The sequence below is a fragment of the Clarias gariepinus genome, chromosome 2, assembly GCF_024256425.1.
Source record: "Clarias gariepinus isolate MV-2021 ecotype Netherlands chromosome 2, CGAR_prim_01v2, whole genome shotgun sequence".
NCBI classification, from domain to species: Eukaryota; Metazoa; Chordata; class Actinopteri; order Siluriformes; family Clariidae; genus Clarias; species Clarias gariepinus.
The window spans coordinates 45908973-45926166 of NC_071101.1; the positions used below are offsets into that span (position 1 = coordinate 45908973).

Genomic DNA, 17194 nt, shown 5'->3' on the forward strand with positions numbered 1-17194 from the left:
TATATATATACAGTACACTAAGTGGCCACTTCATTAGGTACCCCTGTTTAACTTCTTGTTTTTGAAATCGAATATCTAACCAGCCAAATTGAGCAGCAACTCAATGCATTTTGCCATGTAGACACGGTCAAGATGATCTGCTGAAGCTCAAACTAAGCATCAGAACAGGAAAAAAGGTGATTTAAATGATGTTAAACGTGGCATGGTTATTGGTGTCGGATGAGCTGGTCTCAGGATCTCTGAAACTGCTTATCTATGGTAATTTTTCATGGACAACCATCTCCAGGGGTTATAGAGAATGGTGTGAATAAGAGAGGGTCCACCCCAGTACTAGCATGGTGTACCTCATGAAGTAGCCGGTGAGTGTACAGTGGTGTGAAAAACTATTTGCCCCCTTCCTGATTTCTTATTCTTTTGCATGTTTGTCACACTTAAATGTTTCTGCTCATCAAAAACCGTTAACTATTAGTCAAAGATAACATCATTGAACACAAAATGCAGTTTTTAAATGAAGGTTTACGTTATTAAGGGAGAAAAAAAACCTCCACATCTACATGGCCCTGTGTGAAAAAGTGATTGCCCCCCTTGTTAAAAAATAACTGTGGTTTATCACACCTGAGTTCTATTTCTGTAGTCACCCCCAGGCCTGATTACTGCCACACCTGTTTCAATCAAGAAATCACTTAAATAGGAGCTACCTGACACAGAGAAGTAGACCAAAAGCACCTCAAAAGCTAGACATCATGCCAAGATCCAAAGAAATTCAGAAACAAATGAGAACAAAAGTAATTGAGATCTATCAGTCTGGTAAAGGTTATAAAGCCATTTCTAAAGCTTTGGGACTCCAGTGAACCACAGTGAGAGCCATTATCCACAAATGGCAAAAACATGGAACAGTGGTGAACCTTCCCAGGAGTGGCCGGCCGACCAAAATTACCCCAAGAGCGCAGAGACAACTCATCCGAGAGGGCACAAAAGACCCCAGGACAACATCTAAAGAACTGCAGGCCTCACTTGCCTCAATTAAGGTCAGTGTTCACGACTCCAACATAAGAAAGAGACTGGGCAAAAACGGCCTGCATGGCAGATTTCTAAGGCGCAAACCACTTTTAAGCAAAAAGAACATTAAGTCTCGTCTCAATTTTGCTAAAAAACATCTCAATGATTGTCAAGACTTTTGGGAAAATACTTTGTGGACCGACGAGACAAAAGTTGAACTTTTTGGAAGGTGCGTGTCCCGTTACATCTGGCGTAAAAGTAACACAGCATTTCAGAAAAAGAACATCATACCAACAGTAAAATATGGTGGTGGTAGTGTGATGGTCTGGGGTTGTTTTGCTGCTTCAGGACCTGGAAGGCTTGCTGTGATGGATGGAACCATGAATTCTACTGTCTACCAAAAAATCCTGAAGGAGAATGTCCGGCCATCTGTTCGTCAACTCAAGCTGAAGCGATCTTGGGTGCTGCAGCAGGACAATGAGCCAAAACACACCAGCAAATCCACCTCTGAATGGCTGAAGAAAAACAAAATGAAGACTTTGGAGTGGCCTAGTCAAAGTACTGACCTGAATCCTATTGAGATGTTGTGGCATGACCTTAAAAAGGCGGTTCATGCTAGAAAACCCTCAAATAAAGCTGAATTACAACAATTCTGCAAAGATGAGTGGGCCAAAATTCCTCCAGAGCGCCGTAAAAGACTCGTTGCAAGTTATCGCAAACGCTTGATTGCAGTTATTGCTGCTAAGGGTGGCCCAACCAGTTATTAGGTTCAGGGGGAAATTACTTTTTCACACAGGGCCATGTTGGTTTGGATTTTTTTTCTCCCTAAATAATAAAAACCATCATTTAAAAACTGCATTTGGTGTTTACTTGTGTTATCTTTGACTAATAGTTAAATGTGTTTGATGATCAGAAACATTTTGTGTAACAAACATGCAAAAGAATAAGAAATCAGGAAGGGAGCAAATAGTTTTTCACACCACTGTATATAAAATGTTACTTCTAGAGTTTGTTAAAGTTTGTATAAAATGATCTTTCTAGTTTAATTAGGTAAATATTGGTAATTATTTTATCATATTTAAAGTAAATATGTAACCACTGGTTGCAGGTTAGTGCTATAGTCTGTGTAGTCCATCTTTCTTGGCTCCCCCCTTTCATGACACCAGCGTGTGAAGCGCTGCTCAACACTCTGCTGCACAGGCCACCACACACACTCCGTCCAGCGCTTGTGCAGAAGCTCACGCTTCCTCACTCTGAGAATGTCTCTGTGGTTTAGGAAGTGTTCCAGATCCTGTGCACACAAACAGAAAACGTCCCGATCCCATATTTTATTATATTCCCTACTGATTAACTGCTCCTTTATTAAGCAGTGCTCAATTAAACATTAACACACACACCTTGATAAACCCATGCTCGGTGTCCAGCAGCGGCTTTACGATGGCGTCTGCATCCCATCGTTCTAAAAGGAACTGATCCTGTAACAGAGCTGAGTGTTACTTATTACAGAAAGTAAAGCTTAACACAACGTCTTGGTGGATATTCTACATGTGTGTGTGTTTAATACGGTACCTGTAGCTGTTTTAAAGAGCAGGGAGAAAGTGTGTGTGCCTTATCAGCCTCTGTGGTTGATCTCTGAGTCACACCTCTAACCTCTGATGATGATATTGATTTCTGGCCAGCACGTCTGGGAGACTGAGGAAGGCAAATATACACAAGTCACATTGAGACATCCTCTATGTGGAGTCCCTGCGGTGCTGAAACAAGTGTCTCACCGTATGGTGGAGCAGATGTGGTGGGACAGGCTTGTGCGGGGTTATCACACCGTTATAATCTTTTCTGCCTTTAGCCAGCATTGCAGAAACACAATGGGGTCGTCCTCTTTCCTAACCATTAAAAAAGGGAAAATATATTTATGCACTCATATGTGATATGTATATTCACTTTACAGAACAAAAAAACTAAAATAACAAAAGCAATGAAATGTTTTAAATAGGAATTTTGAAGGACATGAATACAAATCCTGTTTTGAAGTAAACACATCAGTGCTTTGCTTTACATTTGTCCTCCTTATTCTAAATAATTATAATATACACATTCAGCTAATTAATGCAAAATTTACATTATTATTATTGTTCTCTTAAGAAAAAGTTTCCTGTGAATTTATCTACTCATTTATACTGTAACATTTACTTATTTATATTTTATGATGCCTTTAAAATAAGGCATGAAGCAGGTTAATATCTATCCAGCTCTTTTTAAAACAACATTTGTCATAAAATGTACATTCAGCATACATTTTTTGTAAAATCACAGATTTTTTTGGAAAAAAAAGCTATAATTTTATGCATATGACTAGTTATGCTTTAGTATTGACCTGAAGTTTATTCTATTAAAAGTTTGTATAATATGTATAATTAAGTTTTAAGTTATTTTTATATTTATATTTATATTTAAGATTTAGGCAAATTTAAATAAAGGTTACCAAGATGTACCAATATTTTTTACAGTTTCTCGCCAAAGCGTTGTTCTTTACTGACACTATACTGGTCACTCTTACACTTATTTTCTTTTCTTGTTTTCAATGATAGCATAAATTAGGGGCCAATCAGTAGGGTTACTACTACTACACTTATATCAGAACATTCTCTTAGATAGAGAAGTATTTTCAGAGCTCTACATTGGGAAGGTAAAACAACCTCTATCTAGGAGCATGTATCAACACAGAAAGAGCAACAGTTGAGTGCCTAAATCAGGGAGGAGAAGGGACACACAATGGAGGACGGAAACGTATTTTGGACAGAGAGGATAGATGGTTCAAGAGAGGAGTAAATAAAGCCATTATGTGCAAGTGGAAAATCCTTCTCTCAACAGGGGTGAAGGTCTTAGGCACAACCTGTCTCTTATTTTTCATCCATCCCGAAGAAGATCAAGACCTCTTCACAGGTCCACCAGGAAAGCCACACAAGGACTCCCCTTTATCTCTCTGGTCGTTTACACTTTAATGACTCTCCCTCATTTCTCTTTCGCTGTTTCTTCTACTCTCTGATGATTCTTAATCCCTCATTTAGACATTTGGCAGACTTCTTATCCAAAGCAACTTACAAAAGTACTTTGATTTTTCCGTCATTTATTTACACTGGTTACTAGGTTACTAAACCTAAGTGCCATCAGTTACAAACTGTTGGGAAATGTGAGTTTTATTTTCCTTTTTTTGTGTGGAATTAACCTAAATATATAAGAAAAAGATACAAGTCTTTCATTTTTGCTTAAAGCTCATCTGGGCTATCAATATTTAACCTGAAAATATACATCCAAATATATGTAACACTTAGAACTACAGAATGATTAAATATGTTTGGACATACAGTATATTTGTATATTAACAGTATTCAATGTTTACATTTACTCAGATGTATATTCATTTAGATGATTACAAGGTATATTCGTTAATGTTATTTATATCCTTTTATTACAGGTACACTGCTGTTTACCTTCATATCTGTTTCAGTTTGTTTCTATATTGATTTTTGATACACAATTCTATATTGCATTGACAATGTAAACACTTGATGAGAGACAAGAGAAACGGAATTTCACAAATCCCACACTTTTACAGGTACCACTTTAAGTCCTCCTCGACCTATTTGCTTGCGTTTTCTTTGTTAAAAAACTGTTAGTCACGTTCCTTCCATAAATGTACAATATTTACGCTAACGTTCGGGAAAATCTACCTATTTTTCAAGACATATTTTAAAGGTTTTTTTGTGTCATTTTACACAAATTAAATAAACATTTTAATTATCTTTTATTAAATAACTATAAGTTGACTGCATTTCTTTAAGATGAAAAAAAATATATGTATAAGTATAAGCCGGTAACATCTTTAACTTGGAAACTATTACTTACAATTTATAATTTAATATGTTTTATGCTAATAAAACACATTTGTGACTATAAATACTATCCTACAGCATACAAACTTTATTAGTTAGTCCCAAAAACCTTATTCTTCAGCTCAGACTCATTCCCTAATTCAGCCCGTTCAGCTGCCTGAGGAAAATTAATCCACTTTTATAGCTTGGTGACAAAATTTCGCTGAGACAGAACGCAGTGGAAAAGTAAAACACCTGAGAGGTAACAGGCTGCTGTCGCCATAGTAACGCCCTTTCAAGCGTGCGTACTTCTGGTTTGTTTGATAGAAAAGCGTATAAGATATTTACAGGTATTCTGTTTATTCTATTAAATTTTTATTTATGCATGACAAAATGTAATGACTTAACTAAGAAAAAATAAATATGTGTTAAATAAATAATTAAAATAAATGAGTAAATACATGAATTCATTTATTTGACTATTCTAAAAGAAATACAGTAATAAATGCATAAATAAACGTTAAGTGACAGTCCAAAAACATGCAAATTAGGCTAATTTACCCGAGACCTAAAAGGATTTCTCTGCAAGAAATAAATTAGAAAATTAGCAAGAAATAAATTATTAAATAAAAAATATTACTTTATTTTAAATAAAAAAAAATTTGTTTCACATTTTTATGTTTTATATATGTTTTATATTAAAAAATAATAATAATCATTATATTATATAATATGTAACGAGATAAATGTTACACAAATATAAATGAGTTCTAAAGTTCTGTGAGTAAATCCTGCGTTAATGTGAGTGCGCTTCCTATTGGTTACGCTGGGGGCGCTGTTTCCCCCTGGGTTTGAACAGTCTACAGCAGAGCTGTGGAGAACCGCTGTGGTAAATCTGTTGCAGCGCCACAATAAAAGTTAAAAAAATATAATTTCACAAGAAATGTCAGGCACTGTTTGAGAGGTATTGAACAGCATAGGTATTCATTCGTATGTCAAGTGTGTTTTCTTTTTATATATGTGTTATTTTTATACTTTTATTTCCGTTTTGATGTACCTGGTTTTGCCGTATGCTAATGTGCTAATGAAATGAAACGTGTTCTGAATAGGTGGAGTTATAACAGTTTTGAACTTGCTGTTTTGTCTCCTACTGCTCTGTGTGCAGGTAATTATTTCTTTATTATATAATGTGCATGAAGTTACTCTGCAGTATTCTCTGCATTTTCTGTGGTTAAGTAAATGTTTGGTGCTGTTAGTTTTTTGTGTATGATGATGTCATGATAATTTTCATTAATCTCCATGCATGCAGAGTTCTATAAAATAGATGATGTCTTCTTCTTTGTCTTTCGGCTGTTCCCTTTCAGGAGTCGCCACAGCGAATAATCTGCCTCCATCTAACCCTATCCTCTGCATCCTCTTCTCTCACACCAACTAACTTCATGTCCCCTCTCATTACATCCATAAATCTCCTCTTTGGTCTTCCTCTAGACCTCCTGCCTGGCAGTTCCAACCTCAGCATCCTTCTACCAATATATTCACCATCTCTCCTCTGAACATGTCCAAAACACCTCAATCTGGCCTCTCTGACTTTATCTCCAAAACATCTAACATGGGTTGTCCTTCTACTTAAATTTCTAAAAAATATGCTTATGTGTAAAACATATTGAGAAATATTAGATTAATCTGCCAATATTGAATATTCTTTCAATATTCTTTTTTTTCTCTCCCTTTTTAAAAAAAAAATTAAATGCACATAAACCCCCCACCCCCAAACAGATCCGCGCTCGCGCGCACACACACACACACACACACACACACACACACACACAAATTGGGCAAGGAGCACTTACACTCATGTTTAATATTCAATTTAATTTATTAAATGCAAACAAATTAATTCCAAAATTTACAAAACCAAAATGCACATAGTTGTAAGGGAAGAAAACATTACGAATACTGACTTTTTAGAAAATGTTTCATTTTTAAAGTCACTGCAGGCTTTAACTATTAAGTAATCTTTTTTAAACAGTTATTTAATATTTTACCAAGATTTTTATTAACTTACTGATAAGTATATAACTTACTGATACTATCTTGTCTACATCAATGCTTCAAGCATTTTATAGTTTTATTCTCATAACAAGACTATTTAACATGATTATGACTTTGATCAATTCTCCTGATCTAACATTTTCAATATTTTATAATTAATGATAAATTTCTTATTTCATTGGTTGTCTCAAGTCAAGTCTCAAGTCTCATTTATTTATATAGCCCTTTATGCTACAACGTAGTCCAAAAGACTGAGCATCCAGGACACTAAAAATTAAATAAAATAAAATGCATAACATACATAACATACAATGGCAAAGTCAAGAATTAAAAGCGACAGTACAAATACGTTTTAACACGAGTTTTAAAAACCTCAACTGAGGATGCAGATTCAACATCAGGACGGAGCGCATTCCATAGTCTAGGACCAGCAACTGAAAAGGCTTGATCCCTTTTGTTTTAAGACGAGTTCTTGGTACAAACAGCTAAAAACAATTGGAGTACCTTTGTGCTCTACAAGAGTTCTTACACACCAATATATTTCTTACACACTTAATATATTCCAGGGCCAACTCATGAACGGCTTTATAAATGTACAACACCACATTGTACTGAATTCTATGTTACACAGGAAGCCAGTGAAGCCTTTCTAGAACCGGAGTAATATGCTCCCTTTTTTGACATCGGTAAGGAGCCTTGCTGCAGCATTTTGAACCATCTGCAGCTTCGATATAAGTAATTGGCTAATACCTACATAAAGAGCATTGCAATAATCCAAACGAGAAGAAATTAATGCATTAATCACTTTTTCTAAGTCAGGAACAGACAGAAAAGACTTCATTTTCGCAATAGTCCTTAACTGGCAATATCAATTTTTTACCACGTTTTTAACCTGATGATCGAACATAAGAGCAGAGTCAAAAATGACACCTTGATTTCTTATTTTCGGTTGAACATATGTTTCCCAAGGGCCAAGAAAATCAGTTGAAACCCTGTCATCATTGTTCCTCCCAAAAACCAAAACTTCCGATTTGCTGGTATTTAACTTCAGGCAGTTTTGCTCTAACCAGCTGATCACCTTCTTTAGACAGAGTACCAAGGATTGATTGGGGCTTGAGGCTCCAGCACTGATCAGTAAATAGATCTGAATGTCGTCTGCATATAAATGATATGAAATACCGTGTTTCTTAAAAATAAGGCCCAGGGGTAAAAGAAACAAGGAAAAAAGAATGGGTCCCAAAATTGAACCTTGTGGAACTTCACAATCCAAAGCAACTGACTTGGAGGAGAAATCCCCAACCCTGACAGAAAATAAGCGCCCCTTTAGATAAGAGGAAAACCATTTTAAAACTGTCCCTCTCAGCCCCACTACATATTCCAAACGATCAATAAGAATATCGTGATCGATTAGATCAAAAGCTGCACTAAGATCCTATTTTTAGATTGAAACAAGGTTTTTGGTAAATTTGAGTGCTGCGATATAATTTTTGAAAAGAAGGCTGATTTAGCATCCTTCACAGCCTTCTGATATCCCTTACGTAAATCTACTAAAATCTGCTGCGAGATCGTAAGTTTATCCTGGATACATCAGAAAGAGAGTTAAAAATATCACCAAAAGCCTGCGGTGTAGACTGAGTGATTATGCGGGAGCATAAACCAGAAGGCTGACGCTCCACCCATTCAATTGGCATGTTTAAATTAAAAGTAACAGGCATGTGATCTGAAATGCAGTCATCCATTACAGCAACATCGCAAACAAATAGACCTAAGGAGAAAACAAGGTCAAATGTATGTCCTTTCTCATGAGTGGGATCAAGTACATGTTGTAATTAAATGAGTCCATTAAGTCAGAAAAGACCTTTACCAAAGGCATCCCAGGGCAGCATATATGAATATTAAAATCCCCAAAGAAGTAAAATATAATCAGACAATAATAAAATAGTAGATAAAAACTCAAAATTCTTGAATAAACGCTGGAGTATACTTTGGGGGTCGATAAACAACTATTGCCAAAACAGGCTTGTAAACCTCAAGTCTTAAGAGCTGAACCTCAAAACTATTAGTTGACACTGTAGATCCTTCAGTTACAAAAATGAACTGCCAAAATAACATCAAACTGCTTAACTGTATCATAATGTCAAACATTTCTTCACATGATCAAAAATCTGACCAAAAAACAAGCAGTTCAATATTGCACTGTATTAAATGAAAACATAATAATTATGGATTACACATAAATGTGATTAATCATTAAACTGTTGAAACCTTAAAAAAAAACTTTAAAGTTTTAACAACAACAACAAAAAATTAAACTTAATATATTATTTTTAATAAATTAAAATTGTGTCATAAAATACAAGGGCTGTACCAAAATCTATGCACAACTTTTTTATTAATTCACATAGGTGGTACAAAAAGGACATGCTGTTAGACAAAGGTACTAATCAACATATTCTCCTGACACACTAAAGGTACAGTACAGCAGAAGACAGATGCTCCAAACAAATCACAAAATGAACATGGTAAGAACAAAATGAACATGGGATATAAATCCTAATGTTCCTTTGCTAAATAATTTTTCAAATGAAGGTGTAAAAGTGTTTTAAGACTGCAAGCACAGTACGGCAAGGAGACTCTTACCTGCATTAAACATTTGAATTGTGCAAATGTTTTAAAAAAGGCTGTACATCCATGGATGACAATCCCGGCTGAGGTCGCTTGGAACCCACTGTAGTCGTTCCTGTAAACAGCCAGTGAAATCAATGTCGCCAACTTGTAGAAGAGACATGTGTCTGTGAGAACTGTACATACAATCATTAGCAGTTACAGGAACTCGGCTGGGAGTTTATTGCCACATCCCCGGTACAGTCCTGACCTTGGTCCACGCCATTACTACGTTTGCGCAATTAAAGGAGTTCTTGTCAGGCCAGCGTTTCAGACAAGAAGCAAGCAATCTCATCATTATTTTTTGCTTATTACCATAATTTTTTTTCGGACAACTGTGACATAATTTATGGTGATTTTCTCTTTACTGACCTCAGCATGAACAGTGAATTTTACTGTCTGGTTCTACATGATGTCCAGAACGCTCTCTCAGAAAAAAAAGAAACAATGACCAGGCTTAATCACTAAAAGCATCTTGTTTTTTAAGGGACTATGCACGACCTCATACTGCCCACTGCACCATTTGCATTTTGAAATTACTGGCATGTGCAGTCCTGACCTCACTCCAAGCCATTTCCGCATGTTTGGACCATTAAAGAAGTTTCTGGGAGGCCAGTGTTGTGCAGCAGGCTGTCAGATTATGGCTCTAGCATCCTGAGAAAACTTTTTATGTTGATGGTATCCAAGCACTAGTGAATTGCTGGGATAAGTGCATTAGTGTTGGATTTTACAGAGAAATAAATTAGTTTTTACTCTTAAAACTGCATTCTGTTATTTTGTAGAAACAATAGTCCCACTTTGACTTGAAAGCCCCTTTTAATAACGGATTACCAATGTTTACCTGAAGAATGATTACATAACTTTAACCCGACCCTAAACCCAGCATATAGAGGCTGAGTGAATTTGGTGCGAGTTCTGTAGAGAAGGGTCATAGTATTAGAGACGCTGTAGAAGGACAGAATTCCTGCATGTGTATCTACATACACTCCAACTTTAGAAGGTGATGCGACTTGGAGTTCAGTCTTATTGTTCTTGTGACAGAAAGAGCAAGCGGAAGAAGAGCACACCAGACTCCAGGACTGATTGTTGAATCCAAACCCACACTCTTTACCATCTCCTCTCCTGCTGATGTCTTTATACGAGACTGATATTTCTAAATATCCCATATTGACCCGCTCCACCTCCCAGTAACAGCATTCTCTGAGGCTTTCACAACACAACACCTGCCAGTAGTAGTCAAATCTCTCTGGAGATCTCGCTCTATCATTCCCATATGAACAATAATGTGAAGAGTACGACTGCTGTGTCTCACAGCCTGTGACGACCTTGTTATCTTTTGACAGGAGAAGGTTATGATGTGCTGTATAAGGATCCAGAGTCAGATGACAGAAATCTAAATACAAAAAAAAAAAAAAATGAGTGTTCGAGTACAATTTCTTCCTATGTTATGCTGTATCATATTACGTAAACTTACTCACTGTCTACATCCCTTTATCCTGTGTACAGGTTAGTGTGTGTGTGTGTGTGGGGGGGGCGGTTTGGGGGTAGTAGTCGCCATATTACATGCAGTCATGTACAAAAGTTGTAAAATACCACCTCTTTTAATTCTAAGTGTTTTTGTGTAAAAACATATGAATTATTTTATTATAGTGGGTCTCAGTATAGACAAACACAACAAGGATCCAAAGCACACCAGTGAATCTACATCAGAATGGCTGAAAAAGAAAATAAATGAGGTTTTGGAATAGGCTTGACAAAGTCCAGATCTCAACCCAGAGTTGTGCACAAATGGACATCCACAAACCTCAATGAGCTGAAGCAATGTTGTAAAGAACAACAGACCAGAATTCCTCCACAACAATGTGAGATACTGATAAAGTAAAACAGAAAACAATTACTTCCACTACTATACTTACTAAAGTTATTGCTGCTAAAGGAGGATCTACAAGCTATTGAATTCGGGGTTACAGTACTTAGTATTGTCTGCATGTTTTTTTTCTATTTGGCTTAATTTTTGTTAAATAAATAATGACATCATAAAAAATATATGTTGTTGTGAATCGGAGGCTGTATTTGTACTGAAATCCCACTATGATTGAATTATCTTTTTTTTTTTTTTTAGAATTAAAACTTTTGGACATGACTTTTACTTCCTGAACAGAATCTAAAACATCACCCAGTGTTCACTGCTCTGCTAAGTGTATGGAAGTTAGACTTACATTGCATAAACTCTGGTCTGGTCCTTGGCTCTAAGGAGATAAGCAGCTGAACTGCTGTAACTATGAAAAAAGAAATCAAAGCCGAAAACATTTTCAGATTTTTACTTTGCTGCAAAAAAGTTCAAAGACTCATGTCTTAGTCAAAGAGCTTCTCTTACCATGTGGATGAATTTTATTTACTTCACTGTTGCAGAACTCCACAAATCGTTGTTTCAGGTCAGTCAGAGGCTTATTTAATCTCTCAAATGTGAGATTCTTATTGATGGTAATGTTTTTGGAGTCTTTATAAAAAGAAGGATCACAAAGAGACTGGAAGCACTGCAGAAAGAAATGGAAAGAAAAACTAATTGTGTACAAGATGAAAAAATGGTCACAGTTAGTGTGTGAGGAACAGCTGTGTGTGTAGATCAGACAGTGAGTGTTACCTGGAGAAACTGGATGTGATTGTGTGTGTGTGAAAGCTGCTTCAGCTCAGTGAGTCTCTTCTGAAGATCAGCAATCTCCTGCTCCAGTTGCTCCAGGAGTCGTTCAGCTCGACTTAGTTCAGTCTTCTCCTGAGCTCTGATCAGCTTCGTCACCTCCGAGCGCTTTTTCTCCATGGAGCTAATCAGTTCAGTAAATATCCTCTCACTGTCCTCCACTGCTGTCTGTGCTTTTAACTGTTAGGACACGGACACACACACACACACACACACACACACACAGGATTTAAAGCTCATCTATCATTCCCTTACTGCGACTCTAAATGTCTCCATGTTGTCCATGTTGTCTGTGTTTCTAGGAGCAGCTCTGTCTCTGCTCACTGCTCACCTTTATAGTGTTCACAGCCTGTTTCAGCTCCTGCACCTTCTTCTGCTTTTCCTGGATTCTCTGCTGGGATTTCTTTTGCATGTCTGGTACACTATACTGTCAGTGAACAAAAATATGTGAATTCATAAACTATGAGGTGTTCGATGGAGTATTTATAAGAACTAAGCTAAACTGTTATAGGGTTTCAGCTGATTCATTTTATTAATTTTTATTTGATTAAACTGATTTACAATTTATAGCATACACTTTATCTTCTATCGGTCCACCGTCTAAGCACAACTTAGTGTATCTTACCAATTCTGTTAATCCTGTGGCCAACAATGATAATACAAAGTCTAATCTTTTAAATTTATGAGCAAGGTAATGTAAGATCTGGGCAAATTTTTTAACTTTAAAATACACGACAAAGACAACGGTTTTTCATAAAGGAACAAGAATTTATTGAACTACTCTATGGTACATAAAACTATGCTACTTAGGACACACACACACACACACACATACAGTTTAGAGGGTGAAACTTGATTGAGTCCTGAGGAAGCCCCAAATTTCTGGTTAATAGATCTGAGAAAGTCACAAGAGCAGAGCCCTGGGTTTATTTTTACTGCTTAGATCACTCACCAATTTTCAGCAAGGTATGAAGCTTTGTTTACTTGCATTACATGAGAGTTCTTCTCGGTGGTTCGCCTCCAGCCGAAGGGAATCACGAGGCTGCTGAATCACGGGGTGGATGAGCTGTTGTTGGGGTAACATCTTTTAAGGAAGCCCTCTGTGACGTGTTGATTGCTTGGTTAATAATGGCGACACTCTGTAAGTTCTCCGGAAGGTTTCTTTGTCGCAATACTTTGGAGTTCTGGCACAAAGTTTCATTGAGGGTCGAGAAGAGTGGATGAGTCGATTGCTTGGTGGTGCAGCATGTGAGCGCAGGTCAAAGCGCAAGGGCACAAGAGTGATGGCGAAAGAGTGACGAACCTGTTTGGACCTTGGGGTTTTGACCATCCCACGGGTGATTGTTCTGATCAGATGTTTTTTGCAGGGCTTAGCCACGCGCTAAAGGGTTAATTTTTTGTGCATACAGTACATTAGCCTAATGTTTGGTCTGTCAGGTGCGGAACATCCTGCTGAGGTTTTTAATACTTTGAAAGGATATTTTTTAACGTATTTTTAAGTATTTTTTAAGCATTTTTATTAAGTATATTCGCATAAGCCCTGTTTATGCTACTAATTTTTTATTTACACCAATGTTCTCTGAATAAAACAAGCTTTTATTCAATATCAAACATCCCATATCTTGCATACTCATTAATACTTTTATCTACAGAATGGGGTTGTAAACATTGATTTCCTAGGTTATAACAAACACATAAAACAAAAACATAAAGCATGCTATATAAGCATATATATATTTGCCCTACTGGCACACTGTAAATGATTGTCTTTGAAATTGTCCATGATGGTATGTCTCTTTATTCTTAAGCAAAGGAGAGAAAAGGCGGGAGAACGCCCATGTTCTGGGGTCCGCGTGAGTTTCAGTGGAGTAAAGCTGTAAAACTGTCTCTCCTTTGTTGATTGTCTGTCCAGTTTACACTGTTGAGGGTTGAGGTTAACACTAGCCATCCAGACGCAGCAAACTTCGTTTCCATGATTGGGTTAAACTTCCTACTGATTTGTGTCACAGTTGCCTGTGTCACAGGATGGCGCCACTTGGGCTAGGAGAGAACTTGTGGAAGGTGACAGATTGATAGCTCACTTTGGGGTAGCCTGTTCATTCCTTCACTGTAAAAACAACGCTTTGGGCATTGTATGGGAATCAATCCACGTGGCAGGCGATACACCTATCCCTGAGATTCAGTCACATGATTTTATGAGCCGCGTCTCCCCTTGATGGGGTATGGATAGGCCAAATTGTTTTTATAGAAAAACAATCATTTGAACTAATTACATCAATGGGCTGCAACGGGAGACAACTTACATTTTTTGCGTAGATGAAAGGTTGGGCTAAGTTAGTGGTCCTCAAACATTTCTGTCCTTCCCCACTTAAGGGGGTGGGCGAATTTTCAAGCCACACTTGTCAACAAAATGATAACGAAATCTGCCAAGTTTACTATTTATTGAAATATCAATTTCTAAACCAATAAGATCAAATAACACCAAGTTCAAAACATAAAATACACGTGCAATTGTTATAACAGGCTAACTTCGTCACTTATATAGAACTTTCTTTCAAAGAACTCGAGTGGCTTATTAACGTGACTGGGGTTTGTTGTCTCTAAGTGTCTTCCTACTTTGTTGGGTCTCGTGCTGTCTGCTGCCAGTGGTTTAAGACACAAAACACACACGGTCTCTCCTCTGCCCCCACCATCCCCACCATGAATCCAAGCGCAAGATAGGCTTTATCATGTTGTCTTTTTGGTTGATTAGGCTGATGGTGCTGAATCACTTGCTTTTTTGTGGTCCATGAAACAAATGTACCCATTACGCTCACTACATGCAGTACGCTACTGACCCGGTTTGTGTCCGCGGTAAAGTTAGTTTGATATTCTCATCTCCGAATTCAATAGCTGCGTAAATAAACCCGCAAATAAGATACCCACATTTATTTCCTCTCTACATTGTCTTTAAGCTACATCCGCCTTAAATTATACATGTTTAAAAGCATAAACACCATTATTCTCTATGGGGCAACGAATAATTGAGGGATAATCGCAAAATGCCGCACACCAACAAAAAAGCGTAGAACGAGATTGATCTTCCCTTCTGTTCAGCGCCTGAAGGATCAAAAAGCAACTTTGTTGCCACACTGGAAACTAGAAATGCCACACTAGTACTGCCTGATAAAATATAAATTTTTAACAAAAATACAGAAACATCAGCATACACATTGAAATAAATGAAATTACATATATAATACCGAATGTTTCCTTATATATTGTTCCTCTGCAATTAACATGCCGCTGTTAAACCGTTATTGTTGCACTATGGTTCCACTTTTTCTCTGATGTTATTTTAATTTACTTGTATTTATGATCCATTTCTTTGCGTGTGATTGTTTAGTTTCGAGTATCCAATCTTTATTGTCAATAAAGAAAAGCATGAATTAAAATAGGTACTTTCCTATTATTTTCCACTAATTCCCTCCCGTTCATTGCGCCCCACCTGTCATGTCCATATTCCCCACTAGTGGGGCACACCACACACATTGAGAACCACGGGGCTAAGTCAACCCTAGAGAAAAATAATTTATTGAGCCCACTGCAAGTTGAATCAACTAAAGATAGCAATGCAAAATATTTTGTTTGGCCAGAAAATTTCTCTAAAAGTTAAGTAAACTTAAAAAAGCTGTGCAACTTGTTACTAAACTTTGAAGGGCCTTTTTATTATAACTTTTTTTTTTTTTTTACAGTTTAGAGTTTACTTGTGTTGAACTGATCTATTTCTGGATCATTTAGTATAGTTAATGTATCTGCTATAATAACATGATGGGTGTTGGCTGGTCAAATTCAGTGAGAGTATAGTGTATGTAAAATCATGTTATTAATTAATAGCAGCTAATAAGTTAACGTTTAGTAATGTTTAATGTCTGCAACAAAAACCGATCAATACATTTTAATTGTAGAAATTGACTATAAAATGTATCTCTCACCTGATTCTTAGATCGTTCTTCTGCAGCTGAGATGGTGTTGTGACCTTTGTGTCCATCTACGGTACACATATAACAGATGCAGCTCTTGTCAGTATGACAGTAGATGTCCATGAGTCTGTCATGTCGAGAGCAGATGTTCTCCTTTAGCTGTGTTATGGCTTCAACCAGCTTGTGCTTCTTCAAAGCAGGAACTTCATAATGAGGTTTCAGATGAGTTTCACAAGAGGAAGCCAGACACATCAGACAGGACTTGACTGCTTTGCGTTTTCTCCCGGTGCAAAAATCACACTCCACATCTCCAGGTCCAGCGTACCAGGTAGTAGCCTGGGCTTCGGGGTTCTTCTTTAGTTTCTCCACCACTTCAGCCAGCATGTTGTTTCTGCGGAGAACAGGCCTTGGAGTGAAAGTGTCTCTGCACTGAGGACAGCTGTAGACACCGTTCTGATACTCCTGATCCCAGCAGCCATTAATACACACCTTACAGAAACTGTGACCACAGGGGATAGTCACCGGATCCTTCAGGAGATCCAGACACACTGGACAGAGGAACTGATCCTGATCTACTGAAATTTTTGCCTCGGCCATTTTCCTAAAAATAGAGAGAGAGTGCGAGAGAGTGTTCCGTTTTCTCTTCAATAAGTAGGAGTGGCTTTATTGTTGTGTGTGACAGAGGGTGAAGAGAAAGAGAAGGAGTGGGAACTACACTTCATAATAGCAGCATTTTCATAAAATTATTTAAAAATGTGCTTCTGCAAGGATCCGTTACTTTTACCGTGTTTACAGAAGGGGTTGATCCACATCAATGTTTTCTTTTATGCAGATCTGAGTGTAGGAGTTTGTGTTTAGTAAGTTTACGCAGTTCACTCACTTCTGCTTCAGCTTCTCTCTCTCTGTAAACATGCTGTGTAAACATGTTGACCAAGGTCTAATGGCTA

General features: G+C 37.2%; 2 protein-coding genes across 2 annotated transcripts; both read right to left on the bottom strand.

Annotated features, from left to right (window-relative positions):
* Positions 1 to 2077: 2077 nt before the first annotated feature.
* fam228a (family with sequence similarity 228 member A) lies at positions 2078 to 3071 on the bottom strand. Its single transcript, XM_053511414.1, has 4 exons — positions 2772 to 3071; positions 2569 to 2691; positions 2397 to 2474; positions 2078 to 2290 (listed from the first exon to the last, which is right to left on the bottom strand). Exons 1-4 carry the CDS (start codon positions 2850 to 2852, stop codon positions 2078 to 2080), a joined length of 495 nt encoding a protein of 164 aa, XP_053367389.1. The 5' UTR covers positions 2853 to 3071.
* Positions 3072 to 11714: 8643 nt separating this feature from the next.
* LOC128509202 (E3 ubiquitin-protein ligase TRIM47-like) lies at positions 11715 to 17070 on the bottom strand. Its single transcript, XM_053480828.1, has 5 exons — positions 16260 to 17070; positions 12617 to 12712; positions 12232 to 12465; positions 11965 to 12124; positions 11715 to 11866 (listed from the first exon to the last, which is right to left on the bottom strand). The coding sequence occupies exons 1-5, from the start codon at positions 16842 to 16844 to the stop codon at positions 11760 to 11762; spliced, it is 1182 nt and encodes a 393-aa protein (XP_053336803.1). The 5' UTR covers positions 16845 to 17070; the 3' UTR covers positions 11715 to 11759.
* Between the last annotated feature and the right edge of the window lie 124 nt (positions 17071 to 17194).